At 43.6% G+C, this 19,030-nt stretch overlaps 2 protein-coding genes across 7 annotated transcripts in view; one reads left to right on the top strand and one right to left on the bottom strand.

Moving 5' to 3' along the window:
* The window catches only part of ZNF106 (zinc finger protein 106), a 90,400-nt gene extending 89,658 nt beyond the window's left edge, over positions 1-742 (bottom strand). For 2 of the 3 annotated variants that reach the window (XR_003092055.1, XM_025193329.1), the window contains exon 1: positions 389-736. The gene's annotated coding sequence lies outside the window, so the exon portion shown is untranslated. Of the gene's footprint in view, positions 1-388 lie in introns of all 3 variants that reach the window. The other variant, XR_003092056.1, reaches the window with a different exon arrangement.
* Positions 743-829: 87 nt separating this feature from the next.
* Positions 830-19,030, top strand: part of SNAP23 (synaptosome associated protein 23) — a 31,733-nt gene continuing 13,532 nt past the window's right edge. The window contains exon 1 of one of the 4 annotated variants that reach the window (XM_014526387.2): positions 830-932. Coding sequence is in view for 2 of the 4 variants with exons in the window: in XM_014526386.2 (XP_014381872.1) it covers positions 974-1,010 (37 nt within the window). In the remaining 2 variants the exon portion in view is untranslated. Of the gene's footprint in view, positions 1,011-18,737; positions 18,759-19,030 lie in introns of those variants that run through there. The other 3 variants (XM_006036901.3, XM_014526386.2, XM_014526388.2) reach the window with 3 other exon arrangements.

Raw genomic sequence — 19,030 nt, 5'->3', positions numbered from 1 at the left:
GCGGGGTGGCGGTGCCGACCCGAAAGGGAACCGCGGCGCGGCGCGAGGAGAGGCCCCCATTCGCTCAGCCAATCGGCCGCGGCGGCGGCGCTCTGCCTGCCGGGATACCCCAGCGCCCGCTGGGACCTGTAGTCCTGGCGACAGGCTGCGCACTCGATCGGGGACGGCCGGGAAGCAGGGGTGACCCGCCCACAGGGCGTTACCGCCAGCAAGCGGGTCTCCGGGACAACGCGCCTAGGGCAGCTCCGGGCGGGACTTCTTGAGCTGCGCCACGTGCAACGATCCTCCGCGAAAGGGGAGGGAGGGAAACAAGAGGTGTTGCAGGAGCAACCGGGGGCGCATCCTCATAGCACGAATGGCCGAGCTCTTCTCGGGGGTGGGAACTCACGCCGTTCAGCTCCGATCAGGTTCTCCTTGTGCTGGGCCTGGGAAGCGCCACAAGACCATCCCCGCCTGCGGGCAGCCGGCTGCACGGGGGCACTGGCGCCTTACTCTGGGGAGCATTGGGAGGGGCTCGAGGGCCGCAGGAGCCGCGCACAGCTGAGGGGCACTCCCGAAAGCGACTGACGGGCGGTCTCCCGGGTCACGCGCTCCTCACAGCCTGCCAGGGAGGCAGAGGCTGAAGAAAGTTGGGCCAGAGATTCCTGGGACACACAGAAAAGCCTTCCAGAAAAATGTTCTGATGCAGTGTAGAGCTGCTCGTTACAAACCAGGCAAAGCAGCAAATTGGGCAGCTAGAGCGCATGTACAGAGGGCTGGCCGCTATATCGGGTGTTTCCGCCTGCCGCGATAGACCCCGCCCAGGATGGTGCCCCTCCCTCCCCACCATGTTGAGTGCGGCTCCTCCGAGTGGGCGGGGTTTCCGCTTCCGGCAGCGGCGGTCCGCGACTCGGCGCGGCGGGCGATGGGCTGTTAAAGCGGCTGCAGTGGCGGTACTTTCACTTACGGCCAGCCTCAAGGGCGGCAGCGATAGATGAGAGGTGCCCGTTGTCGGTGGAGCCGCGGCCGGGGTTTGCCTTCCCGCCTGCTTCGCTGCGGGGAGGAGGCGCGGAGGTGGCGGGTCACGCTGCCTCGGGCAAGCGACAGCCTCTGGGCTTGGGCGGGGGTTGGTTGCGGTTCCGCCGGCCCCTGCTGCGGTGCTTTTGCGCGGGCTGTGAATGGGTCGAGCCGTCCCGGGGCCCGTGCGGGCTGCTACCCCCTGCGGCGCGCCCCCCGCCCCGTGTACTGGAGAAGCCGAGCGGCCTCCTGTGCCTCCGCCGCGGTGGGAGCGCTGCTGCGCCTACGCCTGCCCCTCCGCCGCCACAGGAGAGGGGCTGCCGGGTCCCCTCGGGTCTGTAACCTCTCTGGTGCTGCCTTCGGGAGCAGGCTCCAGGGGACTTGATACCAGGGATCCCAAGCCTGCTCGGGCCAGTGTTTCTCTCGGCGCTCTTGAGCAGCAGTTCCCAACTTCTTTTTTTTTTTTTAAATGCCGATGGCTGGTGCCCCCCACTCCCACCCCCCTGCCTCCAACTCCATGTGTGGGCACAGCCAGCCCTAGGTGGGTGCGGGCCCCGGGGCAAATCAGCCTGTGCAGGGCTGTTGGACCCCCTGCAAAGGTAGGGCACAGCAGTGCCATAGCAATTAAACTTGGCGCTGGGGCCAAGCAATTCCAGAGCGCCTGGGACAAGCCACTTTTCAGCGGAGGAGGAGTCTGCAGAGGGGGGGTGGGGGTTGGTGGGTAGTGGCCAGATACTTCTTCCGCGGCAGGGGGCTGAGCCACCAGCTCCAGGCAGGCCCTACGGGAGGGGTGTGGTTGCTCTGCCCAGCTCTGCAGAGCCCCCCAAAACATGGGGGTCAGGGCGGTCGCCCTGATTCGCCCTACCCAAGGGATGGCTCTGTATGTGGGGCATGGTGGGAGGTGTAAAGGGCTGCCTGGGAGCCCTCCGTGCCCCACAAGCTGGAGCTCTACCAGCCTGCAAGGGAAAAGCCACCGTTTCCCATGTGTTTTTCCTTTAAAGGACAATCCAATTTTAGAATTTGTTGGTGACCCTTTCATATATTCTTGTGACTGACTTTTGGGTCGTGACTCATAGGTTGATAAATGCTGCTTTTGAGGATCAAGCAGCTCCTTAGGAAGGCTTATCAGGACCAAGGGAGAGGGCCTGCCCTAGGGCCGCCTGCTGCTGAGGCAGCTCTTTGGCCTGAGGTGTTCTTCAACAGGGGCTGGCAAGTGGCGCAAAGACATTCTTAATGGAGCTCTTGTTTCTAAATTTGAGCACCATGAGCGATGGTCTTCACTAGTGCGTTTTGAGGCAGCAACAGCAGCTAGCAACGTGTGTAAAATCCTTGTGTAATGATTGGATACCAGCCAACTGGGAGAGGACTCTTGACCCAAGTTATTGGCTTTCCCAGCAGCAAACCTTGACTGGACACATGTGAAGCTGAGCACATTAACATGTTACCCGGAAGAGATGGCATTACCAGTGCCTATTCTTCAAGCTCTCTACTCTGTGCAGTGTGTTCAGGAAATGAATAAGTGAAGCCTGGGAGGGTGCAGAGTAGTGTGTGTGTTGTTTTTTTTTGTTGTCTCAGCTGTCCTGTCTGTTTAGATAAGGGACAGTAGCTGGCGTGGGGGAAGGAATTTTAACACCTCGTATTACCCGTATGGATATGAGCAGAGGACTGAGGTTTTTTTTCCTAACAAAAGCAGAATTCTTCTAACTTCAGTTCATGCAGGAGTTGAGCCTCCTGCTCATGTGTACTGGTCATGAAGGACCAAGGCCTAGGCCCTCAGTTGTCAGTTGAAAATAGGTGATTGAACTTGTAGTAATACTTGGCATTTTTAACTTCAGATCTGTCCAGACATCAATTTGCTGATTCATTGTGCGTTTCTTTGAGGAAGGGTTCTTTACTTTTCAGGAAGGGAAACTGAGACATGGGTAGTTATGGCACACCTGAGGCCATAGAAACTTGCTGAGTTTTACCCTTTGGGAGGCCCTGGCTTCCACTCTGTGACTGGAGCAATTAGATCATGTTGGTTTTCTATTTCCTGTCCTTATTTTCTAATGGGAACCCTTCTCTCTAAACACAGGCTGCATCTGTCAGTCATACCTGTAGGCACACCCGTCGGGAGGTATTGTTTAGACTAGTGGTTCTCAACCTTTTTTGTACCAGAAACCATTTGTAAACATTGATGGCCAAGCGCCAGGCCCCTGTGTGTGGGGCAGGGCAGGTTGTGTGGGAGGCATGGGCATCAGGTTGGAACTCTGCAAGGGAAAAGCCAAGGTTTCCCACGTTTTTCTCCTTTTTGAAGGAGAATCCATTTTTAAAGTTTTTGTTTATGATCTTTTTGTATATTCTTGCGACCAACAGATTGAGAAACACTGGTTTAGACTTTGGTGTTAGCTGCCTGTTTCCTTCCCCTTTTCCTTACCTCCTGGTGCTTTCACAGAATTTTGCTGGAAATCAACAAGTTAGTCTCTCAAAGAACCCTATTTACTCTTTCAAAAATTGTTTGTTAGAAAATCCACCAGATTTAAACAAAGGTTAATTAGTTGTTTTCATTTAAGCCGGTCCAATAACTATACAATAATTCCACGCACACATTTAAAAGTGTTAGTAAGCCCTTCTTTTCTTTCTTTCCCATTCTTTCTTTCCCAGAATCAAGGGAGAAATTGTGCTTACTTTGGACTCCTGAAATTTTTCTCTGTCTAGATGTATAGTTGATGCCTTTGAAAGAGACAGTTGGCTGAATGAGCCTATTTCTGTTTTGAGAATTTCTTAGTGTTATAGCTCCTTTGGCAATCTCTCACAGTCGAGGAGCATTGTCTTCCGTGATTCTTGTGTGTCCAAAGTTAGCATTATAACTGGTATGAAACCCTTGACTGCTTTTTACAAGCTTTAAGACAATAAGACAGTCTGTTCCAGCTCTAAGTGAGATGGCCAGCACATTATTCCTTTTGAATTTTGTTTTTAACTTGATCATCAATAGAAGTATAGGTTCTTAATACTTGGTGACAAAGCACCCTACCAGAAATCTCTTTACATGGGTATTTTTTGAGTCCTGATCAAGTCACTTTCTTCATCTTTTGGGTTAAGTAAGTGTAGGGCTTTTTTAATAACGTGATGCTATAAGGGAATCTCTGCAGACCTTGAATCATTATTGTGGGTTTCTTAATTTTTTCAATTCAAGCATCCATCTGAAAGTACAGACACAAGACATAAACAGTATTTTAGCAATGAGCTCATTTAATACTGTATGAAGAGGTATTACCTCCTTTCTATTTGACATCAATCAGGGAAATAACTAAGTAGTTCCTGGTACACAGGAAACTTTTAACTAAAAATTAGTCATAAAACTGCCATTATCTGAAATGTACATGAGACATCTGACCAGTTGCAGGTCGCCATAACCTTTCAAAGCCAGGACTGTCTAGGAATTTGGTACCACAGAGTATCCAAAAAGCACCATAAGACTGTAGCTTGAGTATAAATACAATACCTCTTAATAGTAGGGAATGTTTATATATAAAGCTAGTTCCCTGAAGTGTTTCCTTTTTTTATATAACTCTAGTTCTGGGTTGTGACAAGTTTTATATAGCTGCTCATCATTCTGATTTTTGTTTGGACAAATATTAACTAATATGGCTTTTCTTGGATAGAAACTTATTTTCTGTTAAGAGGGGAGAGGCAGTACTTGGATAGGACAAGTTAAGGAAAAAAGACTCTTCCTGAAGACTTAAACATCTGTTTTAGTGTTTAAAAAAAAAAAAACCAAAAAAAAACAACTTGAAGAATGAGCCAACTTTTTATTAGGTAATTTATGAGGTTGAGTCATTTAAAGATGTAAAAACTTCCCTTGCAGTAAGTTTTAACAGTGGTAAACTATGTGTCTTTAGAATTTTTGCTTGTCAAGGTTGATCAAGTAATTTCCTTAATTTTATAATTTTCTGAATTGAGCAGATTTGGTTACACCAAAAGGAAACCAACCATAAATCCAAGTCTCTAGAAATATGTACATGGTGAATGCATTTTGTTGAACTTTTGTGTTGGATGCCTAACAGATTTAAAGCTTGTTGGCATTACCTTATGATAGTCTGATGGCCTACGAACAGATTATTCAAAATGCCCTTAGGGCTTCTGGAGTCTCGGAGGAAAAATGAGGAAACCAGTTAGACTGTAGTAAGTAAATAGCAGCAGCATCCCTGATGAATTAAAGAGCAAGAAGGACTACATCACTAGGTATCTAGTAAAGGTGGATGGGATTTTTCTCTCTCAATAGAGGCCAAAAAGAGAACTTCTTAGTCTCGTATTTTGGAGTAGTGTGTTGCTGAGGGAGAATTTCTCGTCTCCCCTTCCCCTTCTCCCCACAGTCATTGGGATCCTAGTGTTTCTAAACACAGAGTACTATTTTGTGATACCTAAAATAGGTGAAAAATCAACTCTGCCAAAGCATTCACTCTTAAATTAAGAAGTAAAACAACAAAGAATTTGCATGGAATACTATCAAGCTCTCCCAGAATACACTGGGACTACAATTTCTGCCTATTTTTGTGGGTCAGAATAAGCCTGGCAAATAAATTATTTGAAACTTTAAATTATGAGAGGAAATAGCAAATATTAACTTCTAACATTATCCATGACAGTGTGGGATATATAGTGTTCTTTGTGAAGCAAAACATTGCTTTAACATCAATTAATAATAGTAACAGTTTTTTGTTGTTGTTTTTACAAAAGGGGGGGGCAGTATGTTTGTGCATGCAATTTTAACCCTCTCCTATTTTACCAATATGTTTCAAGTGTAACCCAGCAGGGGAACTTCTTCAGATAAATATTTCAATTCTCTCATGTTTACCTTTTTTATTTATTATTAACTTCTGTTGTTGTTCACTAGGAATTCAACTGTCTTCCCCCATCTGATTGCTGAACTGCCATTGGAAGCTCAAAACTTACTGATTACTAATAACCTGGCTTTGCATTTGAAATTTATAACCAGAGTTGAAAATCCCATAGCCAGCCCTTGAGTATGGAGTGTCTCCTTGCTAGATCATTCTGTAAGATTTCCCAACTGAGAGAGACTAGGCCAGTGGTTCTTGACCTCATTGTGCCAAAGGTACCTCCTAGAAAATGCCAGTTAGCTTTCGGGGTTATTGGTTGTAGCCGTGTTTGTCTAAGGACATAAGCAGGCAAGGTTCTTTAGGTAGATGTGATATCTTTTATTAGACCAACTAAATAGTTGGGGGGGGGGAAAGTTCTTTGCAAGCTTTCAGGCACAAACACTCTTCCTCAGGCAGCTAGCTTTCACTCTACAGAAAAATGATAGAGGAAAGAACTTGGAAAAACTAAAACAGGTAAGAATGTTTGTTGGGTTTTTTTGATTCTGTGAATTCCTACTTGAAATCTCCGGGTACATCCTGTGAATTGTATACAGGCATATGTCTGCTTAACTGTCCTAATACTGTTTGGTGCACTGGTTGAGAACACTTGGTCTAGGCAAATCAATTTATACTTTTGGAAATAGTAACTTTGCTGTGCATGAGAGAACTAAACCTTATGGTTCCAGCATTAAGAAGCTGGCCGCATTGTCTTGCTCCACCCTCCAACAGCTGTTATATTTCTTGGACAAAAAAAATCTTCCTTTCCCGTCATGTTGGCTTGCATTTAGATAATGGGTTCCCTTTTCCTTGCTAGGAAATATTCTTGTTTTGTTGTGCTGTTATTGTGGAACAAGTATAAAAGTATAGCTTGTTCTCTGCTCTTGGTGATATCAGTGGGGGAGGAAGAGCCTGTGATAGCTGCATTTCTGGTGAGGACTATCAGAGCAGATAAAGGTTGGAGGGGGGAAGAGGAAAGTTGGTAAGAGGCTTCTTATCAGAGGCATGGCTTTGAGGAGGGATGTGGCTAGGGAACTAATGTGATAACTGTCTTGCTTGAATCTGTAAGGTTTGTCCTAGAATGGAAATGCATAACTGTTGCAACCTAAGGTGCAAGGGCAATCGGATGTGACTTGAAATGTGTAACTGCAGTTGCACAAAATCACTCTTAATAGGCTTTCTTAGCCTGATTGGAATATGGATTTGCAAGGATCTATGGGTTAGAAAATTAGCAGAATTTCAATATGTAGGATAAGCTGCTTTATGTTTTGGACAGCACAGTTTGAGTTTGCTCCTCTAACTAGCTTCCAAGGACCAGGGAGTAAGGGGTTGGAGAAAGGGTTTTAAGATGCACTAGCATTGAGCAGATCTTGTGCAATTGTGAACACAGCTACCCATAATGTGGAAGCCCCTTAGTTGTATACCTCAAATGCTTACAGTGAATCAAGATTAGCCTGGGAGGACTATGTAGTAAACTTCCTATTTCAAGGTCTTTCAGTACTTGTAGGTGGTCTATTATTTAAGACAGCAGCTCAATTGAGATTTGTCAAATGCAGTTTTGGAAAATCAACAGAATTTTCTGAGTCTAATTCTAAAATATCAAATCCCTAGAAACTTAGATCAGGGACTAAGTGAATTGGGAAAACTACAGTTGTGGAAGTTACAGGAGGTTAGCTTTTTTGTATTAACTAAAAATTGTGTGCCCATGGACTGGAAACAAGCAGGAAAGATAACAAAATACTACCCCCAATTGCATAATAAATAATTGACATCTGGCTAAGCAAAATGTCATTGTCAGTTGCTGAAGTTGAGAGTTTAGCAGGGAAATGCCCATCTGGGGGGACTCCAAAATGCTGCAAGGATGGATGTTCTAATATTTGAGCATGGGATGGAAGAAATCTCCATCACAAGCTGACACCAAAGTTTAAGTAGAAGATTTATATCTATAAGCTGCTATTGGTATTGGTCATGTTAAATATTCTTGTCATGCTGGATTTACCTTTATGAAAGTAGTTTTTTGGTTTTGATCAATATTTGAAGAGCAACTCCCTTGTTACACTTCTGAACTTGATCAGTTACTTGTAGATTGATCTCATGGATGAGACCAGCTACATCTTTCTGAAAGTTTGAACAAGCTGCATTACTGATTATTATTCCAGGGCTTGGCATACAACCTATATACTCCCTAATGTTAAATACAGTGGCAATTTTAGATGCAGCCAAAAAAAATCTAGAAAACTAAAGGAAATAACTTTTCAGGTGGCTTTTGATCTGTAGGTTTTGAGAGCCCCAAAAGGAGGACTTGCATCTAATATCCAGAAATGTTCTCACAAATTTAATTTTCACTGAATTCCTTTAAACATTGCTGTGCTAGCATGTAAAAACCAGCAAATGAAATAGAGTAGCCTCTTAGCTGAGTGAAATGACACTAAAATATTCCTAGGGTTTTTTTCTTTAAGTGGGTGTGTGCGTGTGCATAGTCATGCTTTTGTAGCCATGCCAATACAGCTGTTCATAGAATCAAGGCTTACGGGAATTTAAATGTAGTGTTACACACTCCCTTTAGGAAAAGATGCCCAAAAATTGCCAGCTAGATTTTGGCTTTAAAAATCAGCTTAGTTCTGGTTCAAATTCTTTCAGAACCAGAGATTTGAGAGTTGGCTTAAATGTGAGGCTTCAGAATTTGCCTGCCTGGAAACTGGAGTTCTCATGCTGAAGCATACACACACAATGCAGGGTTCTAGGAACAGAATAAAAGATGTCTTATTAAGCACAGAATCTAATTTACCATTCTAAATATGGAATGCTGTTTAAAGAAACTTAATTACTGCTGCCTTGCTACTTAAGTGAAATATAACTGTAAAATGTTTGGGTTAGTACAATATATGGCGTTTTATCAACATCCTGGAGGCCATTTTACTCGGGTTCTTTCAGACTCTAAGGGATAGAGGTCATATAAGATATCATTTTGGCACAGGAGAATTGGTTTAATGATGGCATAGCTTAAGAGGCTATGTGGATAGAAGTTGCTACAGGTCAGTCGCATAATACGTGCATTTAACTTGTGCAAATTCAACTATAGGCGGGGTGGGAGGGGCGGCAGGGCTTGAGTTTACCTGGAGGCCCATTACGGCGGTGACAGCCGCTGCCTCCAAAACCTCCCACTATTGCCATGGAGCCGTAGCCGGCAGCCAGGCAGCAGTGGCAGTGTGCTGGTAGCCGGGTAACACGCAGCCATCCACACCACCACCCCTGAGCTGCACTGCTGCTGCCAGCTGCACAGCTCTAAGCACGGCTCCGCAGCGGAGGGAGGTTTTGGAGGCAGAGGCAGTCACCGCTGGCAGTGTGGTGGTGGCCGGGCGGCACACAGCCATCCTCACCACCACCGCACACTGCGCTGCTGCTGCTGGCCGCGCAGCTCTAAGTACGGCTCTGCGGCGGTGGGAGGTTTTGGAGGCAGAGGCAGTCGCCACTAGTCAAATCACCGGTACAGTAATACGCGATTTGACTATACATGATTTTCGCGTTACGCACTGACTTCAGAACCTAACCCCCACGTAAGATGCGACTGACCTGTATACATTTGATTGATTCTATACCACTTCTCAAAAAAGGCTGAAGGCAGTTTATAATAAAGCTGCAAAGAACAGATTAAAATAATAAACTATAATAAGAATTCATGAATTCTGTCCTTGGACCCATATTGTTCAACATCTTCATTAATGATGTGGACATTGGATTCAGAAGCGGACTGGCCAAGTTTGCCGATGACACCAAACTTTGGGGTAAAGCATCCGCACCAGAAGACAGGAGGGCGATCTGGGCTGACTTGGACAGGCTCAGCAAATGGGCGGACAAGAACCTGATGGTGTTTAACACTGAAATGCAAGGTTTTCCACCTTGGGAGGAAAAACCTGCAGCATCCTTATAGACTCAGTGCTACACTAACTAGCACGATGGAAGAGAGAGACTTGGGGGTCATCATTGACCGCAAGATGAACATGAGCCTGCAGTGTGATGCTGCGGCTAGTAAAGTGACCAAAACGCTGGCTTGCGTCCATAGATGCTTCTCAAGCAAATCCGGGACGTCATTCTCCCCTTGTACTCAGCCTTGGTGAGGCTGCAGCTGGAGTACTGCGTCCAGTTTTGGGCTCCACAATTCAAAAAGGATGTGGAGAAGCTTGAGAGAGTCCAGAGAAGAGCCACGCGCATGATCAGAGGTCAGGGAAGCAGACCCTACGATGACAGGCTGCGAGCCCTGGGGCTCTTGAGCCTGGAAAAGCGCAGGCTCAGGGGTGATCTGATGGCCACCTATAAGTTTATCCGGGGTGACCACCAGTATCTGGGGGAACGTTTGTTCACCAGAGCGCCCCAAGGGATGACGAGGTCGAATGGTTACAAACTCGTGCAAGACCGTTTCGGGCTGGACATAAGGAAGAATTTCTTTACTGTCCGAGCCCCCAACGTCTAGAACAGCGTGCCATCGGAGGGAGTTCAAGCACCTACATTGAACACCTTCAAGAGTAAATTGGATGCTTATCTTGCTGGGATCCTATGACCCCAGCTGACTTCCTGCCTTTTGGGCAGGGGGCTCGACTCTATGATCTTCTGAGGTCCCTTCCAGCCCTAATGTCTATAGAAAAATCTGTGAATTCTTATTAATTTTGCTTGACTGTTTAGATTTACTTTTTTCAGGAATGAAGCAAAAGCGCTTATCAAAACTCCTGCTGGAACTTTTTTGTAAATAGCTTTTCCCCATCTAAGGAGTGAGGGAAAGTTATACCCATTAGGCTTTTCAGGTTTCATATTATTTTCTCATGTGTGGAAAAGTGATTGATTAGGAAACCTGTTAAGAGAAGAGCCCTCTTTCCATGAAAGAGCTAAAGGTGTATGTATATACCAAACCATACACACAATTTATGTAGTTTCTGACTGAAATTAGTTTTTATTTGACATAGTTTAACCTTGAAAATAAAGTCCTGTTCAGTTGCATAGTAAACATGTTTTCTCTAACCTTGTAGCACATGGACGTTTTGCTGCCTTTGAAGAGAGATGTACAGGTTTCCCCTTGCTTTATGCGGGTTCTGTATGTGTGAATTTGCTCTTGCGTGATGACCCTTTTTATACCAAGAAGTCGTTATATGCAAGGTAAATTCAGTCTTATGCGATTGGTGTGGTGGAAGCCCGCAGTCAGCTGCTTTGTGTGCTGCACTGTGGGAGTGATGTGCACCAAAATATAGTCTCCTGTGTGTATCTGTGCTCCTCCTGTCGTTATCTGCAATGTGTTTCTGTAGTTACCATCCCCACTTTGATAGTTCCCTGTGCTTGTGTGTACTGTCTGCTGTTGTGAGTACCAAAATTGTTTTGTAAAAGTGGTAGGCATGGGTCTGGGGGTCAGTACAGTCAAGGTCTTGAAAAGTATTCCTATTTGTTATGTTGTAAAGTGGGTTCCCTTTATGCATATTTGAGCTATGCACTGTTATGCTGTACATGTGTTCCTGCAAAAAGTGAGGGGAAACCTGTATTGAAAAAACTGAACAGGTTAAAAGCATATTTCAGTTTTTGTTCATATTCTGTACTTAAGCCAAGACGAGAATTTTCTCCTTCAGCAGTTGTTGCCACTTACTAAAGTCCATCAAGGGCTTGCTCTTTGTGAAGTCTTCAAACTTTTTGTGCAAAATAAACACTTATGACTAGAGGTGCAGCGATGCATCAGTCTGATATTGGCTTGGCACTGATATGAAAATTGACTATATTGGAAATCAGCCAGATGTGGCCAATTAAATTTGGCCTATAAATGCCTGTGCCTGTGCACAGCTGCAGCGCAGCACACAGGCAGCGAGGAGCAGAGCCTGGTTGGTAAGTCCATTGTGGGGAGAGGGAAGGAGTGGGGCAGATCAACACTGCCTACAGTGAGGGAAGAGTGGGGCTGGGGTAGGCACTTCCCAGCCAGGGTGGGGCAGGCACAGGACTGGGAGTGGCTCGTCTGCTTGTCCAGCAGTTCCTGCTGCTTGTCTGGGGGGGGCATGTACTCCATGATCTGCATGGGGTGGGCTGCAGCTATGGGCTGGGGGCTGCGCTTGCAGCACCTCTGGCACCTGCACCGAGCACAGCAGTGTGGCCCCTAGCCACAGCCCACAGATGCAGCCTGCCCAGCCTGCCCCACACAGATCTGGGGGCACACAACCTCTCCTTCCTCTCTAGCTGGGCAGAGCCTACTCCAGCCCCACTCCTTGGTCACCATGGGGGGCGTTGATCTGCCTCCCCTCCCCTTTCCTCCCCCTTCCACCACAACAGACTTACCAGCTGCACACAGCTGTATCAGAAATCAGATTGGTATCGGCCAATATGCCTCCTTAAAAATTGGCTACTGGTATTGGCCCCCAAAATCTCTATCACTGCACCCCTACTTATGACCCTTGAAAGGCTTTCTAAGCATCGAGTCAACCCCTAAGATTTAAGGAATTAATTCCTTGTGCTTTATGGATTTCTGGGAACTTTCCTCATCTTGTGTTCAGAGCTAATCATTCCAGTTTCCTTATGAAAACAGCAATGTGCTATTCTGATGTAATAGAAGTATCTATAGTTTGTGTTTCATAGTTGGTAGGGTCGGAAGGGACCTGAGCAGATCATCAAGTCCGACCCCCTGCCATGGCAGGAAAGAGTACTGGGGTCAAATGACCCTGGCCAGGTGTTCATGCAGCCTCCTTTTGAAGACCCCCAGGGTAGGAGTGAGCACCACTTCCCTTACAAGTTGGTTCCAGATCCTAGCCGCCCTGACAGTGAAGTAGCACCTCCTGATATCTAGCCTGAATCTACCCTCTGCCAGCTTGTGACCATTATTTCTTGACACTCCTGGGAGTGCTCTGGGGAACAGGGACTCCTTCCATTTTTGAGAGGGCTTGAACTGTAACAGAAGGTGCTGAAAATGGATGTTGTGCATCAGCATTGCAAAAGTAAGTAGCTGCTTGGTTAACCAAGCAGTATAAACTAGTATAGAATTTTTTTTTTTAAGATGTAGTCACTTAAATAACATTTAATAATTGAACAATTAGTTGTGTGACTTTTTCCAGTCCAGGAGCCTAACCTCATAGGTGCAAAGTCCATTTTGTTACCTACCAGCCACCTTTTCACACTCCTATCTCAGTGGGGTTCCTTATTTTGTCAGAGTTGAGGTACAAACTTACTTCCCCATGTATATTTCTTCTGGGCTTCAGTAGATATTAAAAAAACAACTCTGACCTTCTGGTGACTGCTGTTAACACTGAGAGCCAACGTTAAATAGTTAAAACTTTAAAAGCCAAGTTTGCCATCTTTATACTTAGTTTAGTAAAGAAATCTATGCTTTGCCTGCTAAAACCTAGATTGGATCACTTATCAAATAATTTTTTTCTATTTTGAAAACATCTCTGAGGTGTTTTGTGTTCTGTAACTTGTGGGTTGAAACTAAACTGCTATGATATCTCTAATTAGAAATGGTGTACTTTGTAGTACTGTTTGTTCATTGGAGTTGCAAAGTGAGGACATCACTATATGGCAGGGATATATATCAAACACACAACCTGTGAGCTGGATCTTCCCTTTGCCTGCAGAGGTGGGCGATGTAGCTTCACAGGATGTCCAACCTACATGTTCTTTTCCTTCTCCCTCCCCCCTCTCTTTCTGAAAACACTTACTGTCTCTTTGTAATGATTTCTTGTGGATAGTTGCTAAATGTGTCATTCAGTGTAAGGTATGTACACTTCAGGTTCAAAAGAATCTTGGAGAATACTTGGATAAGGGTGGAATGGGTGATTCCCTTGTTAACACTTACTTTGGAGAAGATGCATAGTGTTTTCAGTGTGCTCTGGGTCTGTACCACAGTAGTAGCCTGCCTTGCTTCAAATGCAGAAATGTGGTGATGTCGCCTTGGGTTATCCCTAGTAGCTGTTCTCAAGTATATAGCCACTCAAGACTTTGATCTGCAACAGAGGAACTCCCTGGAGTATCTACCAAGCATATTTTCAAGTTGAAAATGTATTACTAGCGCTAGGAGGGGAATGTCCTTGCTGAGTCTCACTGCTGTGTAGGTATGTCTACTATATCGTTTTTTTTCCTTTAAAGATTGGATTTCCTTGGTGTCAAGCTTGTTAGGTTAGTTTCCAGTTGTTTTGGAATAGATATGTTTGTGGAGAAACTATGGGAACTGTAGGCTATTACTCTAGTTCTGAGTTACTCAATAAGTAGGCAGAGCTGAGGAAGCTGAGCTCTGTTGAGAAACCACTTTGTTCCCGAAGTAGCTATGGCCAAAGCAGGAAATGAAGTTTGCCTAACAGCTGTTACTTTCAAACCATTGTCTAGTACTAAATACCCCTCTCAATTTCATCCCCTATCGCAGAGCTTTCCAAACTGTGTGTCGCGACACATTAGTGTGTCGGCAGCAGTGTGTAGGTGTGTCGTGCGAAATGCAGAAAATTTTGCGGAAGGGCACCGCGGAGCTCCCTTACTCGCATCTGCTTCCCTTGGCCCCTCCCCCGGAACTGAATTACTGTGTCGCGAAATGATGCATGTCTAAAAAGTGTGTCACCAACATGAAAAGTTTGGAAAGCTCTGCCCTATCGGCAAGCTAAATCAGAACCTCCCTCTTCACAGGAATGAGGGAATAACTAGGTTTTGTTTTGTTTTTGTTTTGTTTTAAAGCAAGTTTTAGCATTGCAAATGGAAGGCTCTCTCTTTAGGGTGAGGGATTAATCAGGTTGATGGGCAGACCAGAACTTGCAACTGAGTTTTGACTAAGAGTTGACACAACTTTAAGTTTAAGAAACTGTCAGCAATCCATTATGTAACATTAAAGGGGCATTGGCTCAGTGCTGTCTGTAGGAGAGGGGGGAACCCCCAAAAAAACCTCTTTAGTTTGACAAAGATAATGCTTAAAACTGTTTTAAACCAGCTAAACTGACTTTCAATAAGAAAATGTTACAATTAATTAAAATGTTACAAAAATAATAGTCTCTAAAAATGTTTTAATATTCCACAAAGGTCTCAAACTAAGTTGAATTTTCATGCTTCATATAATAAAAACAGCCATCAGAACTCATGCTGTTAGTGTAGCTGAGGCTTCTGAAGAAGAAGCTTACATTTTTTTTAAAGTTTGGTACTTGTATTCAAGGAAGAAGTAAGCTGAATATTTAATTATTCACACCACTTTGGGTTAAATTTGTAACTTTCAATATTGTATAAATAGTTTTACCCTACAGTTTCCCTCTACTTTAAAGCCCTGCTAAGTGCCCATGACTACTTATTTTGTTCAGGAATGTGTCAGTCGAAAGAGTAATGACAAAAGTTCATAGCAGATAATGTTACATTTGCATATCTATAGTTCAGAAGAAAGAGAGACCTAATCCTGCAGTTCTTTGAACAGCAAAGAGGGAATTTTTGGGACACAAACAAAGTGAGGGGGCAGTGGGAAGCCATTTGAATGAGATGTCACGGGGAAACATGCAAGGGTAGGAGTAACCAGGATGAAGACTTCCTTGATTCTGAATGAATGACAAATGCAAATTACTTCAGAATCAGAAGTAAGGAATCATGTCTTATCACAGATTTGAAGACCTGTTTCTTTTCATTACAATAATGGGCATCACATGCCAAGTATTCATTCAGATCTGGTAGGACTTTCTCAACTGAAAATTGCAAAGCATATGGTTAAAAACTTAAAGTGAAGAGAGGGAAAGATGAGCTAGACCTACATCAGTATTCATTCCTTCAGACTTTTTTTTTTTTTTTTTTTGAGGCTTGAGTATAAGCCCCCTTCTAGAAAGAGGCTAGCCCACAATCTGTTTTAAAGGTGAGTGAAGTTGAACACACAGCACAGCAGGACCAAAAAGGAGTGATTCATGATGGCTGGTCAGTTATTCCTAATAATCCTGGCATAGTCCTTTTGTATATCAATAGGATAGATTTCCCACCCCAGTCACCAGGGGACACTGTGAGTAATCATAACACCTAAAAATGCCTTGCTCTAGAAGCTAACAAAGAAGAAAATTAAAGTGCACTTTGAGAAGAGTTTTCTTGGTGACCATGTGGGGAGTTCTACAAGAGTCAAGAAGAAGCAAAAGATCATGACTCTTCAAGCTGTTGTGCCTCACTTCACGAACTGTTGGGAAAATGGTGCATCTAATTCTGAAATCTACTGTTAATAAAGTTGTACAGCTTGAGGAATACTTACCAAAACACCAGGCTCTACTTCTTGCAGTCTCTTTGCAGCATTTGACTAGGCTGTTGTTTACAAGAGCTTGTGCATCTCTGATTTTAGTTGATCTATAACAGCAGTGTATGGCCCATGGGCTGGATCATGCCTTCAGCAGCTCAGGGAATTTGACCCCTTGACTGGAGCATGCTACCAAGGAGGAATCTCCAAGATCTTATTGTCTGCCATATTCAGTTAATTCTCTGAAGCAGGGGAAGTGCCCCCAGGGTTGCAAGCAATGACCCTCAGTGGCAAAAGGTTACCAATCCTTGGTTTGAGATGCAAATTTACCTTATCTTCTGTCCACCTTGACAACTGTAAGGCATCCCAACTGCCAGGGAAAACAAGATGGGGACAGCCAAGTGGCATGCCTTTAAATCTTTTTTAGACCAGTTTTACATGGAAAAATTTAAGTTCGACTTTCAAAACAACATTTTCAAAATTATCAGCAAGACAGCTGTACATAGAGGCAAACCACCTGTGTTGGCAACTAAAACCAGCAGCAATTGCTTTCAACTTGCTTCAGATTAAGCATGCCACAACTAGAGATATAGTGTGTGACTACTTGTATATAACAAATATCTACCAGTGGTTCTCAGTCTCATTAGACTTGAGGCTGGGAACTCAGAGAGACCACACAGTGTTCTTAATACTATGGATTCCTATTTGAAATCTCTGGCGCATCATGTGAATCATGCTTTCACACCTCTCAACACTGTGGCACTCTGGAGCATTCTTGAAAGGATCTCAAGGCACCCTGGTTGGGAATCATTGCCATATGTGAAGCTGATCAAACCTGTATTTAGCAATTGCCTGACCCTAGCACACTTGCTAGCCTCACTTCATCCTCAATACACTGGGGGGGCGGGGTTCATTGCAAAACAAAATGCTGCTTTACAGCAGATTTTGTAAGAAATTGATTGTAACTTGCCCCTGATAATGCTGTTTCAGGTATATAAAAGTGCTTACCCTAATTATTTTTGTTGGATTATGAGGATGAATATAAAACTAGCAACATGGTGGTCTTTTTTTGACAAAGTGTTTAGAACCAGAAGTCTTATATTTGACTCATCTGTGAAAATACTACAACATCTGTTTGAGTATAAAGAATTTTCCAATTCTAGTTTTATCCAAGATAAATTTAAGGAGCAGGTTGGGGATCCAGAAAATGAATAAATTTTAATACACTATAAAATACTTAATGCCAAAGTAGGTGAAAGAGCCAACTTCTGAATCGGAGTTTTGAAGAATAAAATGTAATGTGCCATGAAACTTTCTGTTTTACTTTTCATAGGTTACATTTATTTAAGAATATTGCAAGCAGGACTTTCTTTAAACATAACATGGTTTGGTTTTTGTTTTGTTTTTAAATCTGTAGTGGTCACTTTCACTAACATTGTATCTGACTTTTTTGGCATTTTGATTTTTGAATATGCATGTAGAATATGATACAAGAAGAATTGGTTTGATTTCTTTAAGTCGTACCTAATACCTATACAGAACTTTTGTATTGTCATTTGGCAATTTTTAAAAAAATATTCTATGTAGACCTGGATACACATTTTAAAAACATCATTTATATAACCTTTAATAATGACGTCTGTGTTCCAAAGTAGAACAGCCTTTTAGCAAAGCTTTGAAAGACATTTGTCCAAAATTCAGTTAAAACCGTGATGGTTTAAATTGGTGTAAGCCAGTAGTTTAAAACCACAGTAGTCAAAACTGCCCAACCCCACATGGAAATGCCAGGGTACAAAGAACATTAAGATGAAGTTGCTACTTTATGCCAAAGCTTATTTGATCAAAGTCAACCTTTAGATTACTCTGAGCTTTCCTCATTAAGCGGCTTTTTATATTATGCATGCCTGATGGCTGGATTGCAAAGGCTGTGCCCACTCTTTCACCCATTCCATTATTTTCTCATAATAAAAGACTACTTTGGGTGGTAGAAATTATGTTTTGCAGCATGCTGAGTACCTTTTCATTTACCTAGGAGAGAAAAGCATGTTTTTTGATTAAGGGTTATCATCTCCTTCCGTGGGGAAAGAGGTACCAGAATCTGTTCCAAAAACTCTGTCCAGTAGTTTGAAAGCCCTATCATTTGGCAGTTACATATTTTATACATATAAAGCAAACCATTTGTTTGTACAAACCAAATACAGTAAATTTAAGGTCTAAAGCAACAAATTGGGAAGACTTGGCAGCAGTTAGTTGGCCTCTGCCCTGTAGTGGAATCCAAATGAAATCTGGTTATCACAAAAAAGTCAATACCCCCAAGTCAGAATGAAAAGTTAGTTAATTGGGACTCTAACTTGGAGTTAAGGTTGTTCTTCTGTAATTCTTTTCCTTTAGCTAAAGTGTTGCAACAGAAAAATACTCTGCCGTTACTCTTTTTTTTTTTTTTTTTACCATTGTTGAAACTTTCAATCTGAAAAACAATTCAGAGTAGGAACAAAGACAGTGTATACTGCTCTGCTCTTTCAAAAGAAGGATGGGTTGGTTTGGGGTCTTTTTTTTTTCTTTTTCTTTAAGGATACTACTAGAACCACTGCAGATGGAGCTAACAATGTTCTCCAAGTATGTCATATCTTGGATTAAACTGATGAAGAAGACTGTAGACAGCCTTTATAGGCAAAGCTTTTAAAGACTTGGTGTTATCTTGGTGGCTTAGTTTGTAGGTAAGAACCTGTAACAATTTAAATTTAGTTGACCCTAGGGGAAACTACTTGCACAACCTGTTGTTCAGCATTAGTTGGGGGAGCTGGATATCATGTAGGGGTAACTACTTATGAAAACATCATCCAGTTTTTAATACGTTCCTTCCTTGTAGGGCTGAAATCCAGTGGCAGTGGAAATTTAATAATATTACAATTTTGATAGTGGCTAGTTGTAGCAAAGAGGAACATAATGAGGGTGGATGGCAGCCCTGTTTTCTGACTTGTCACTCTTT

Source organism: Alligator sinensis, unplaced genomic scaffold, assembly GCF_000455745.1.
Source record: "Alligator sinensis unplaced genomic scaffold, ASM45574v1 scaffold1336_1, whole genome shotgun sequence".
NCBI lineage: Eukaryota > Metazoa > Chordata > Crocodylia > Alligatoridae > Alligator > Alligator sinensis.
This window is presented reverse-complemented; position numbering and strand designations above follow the sequence as displayed.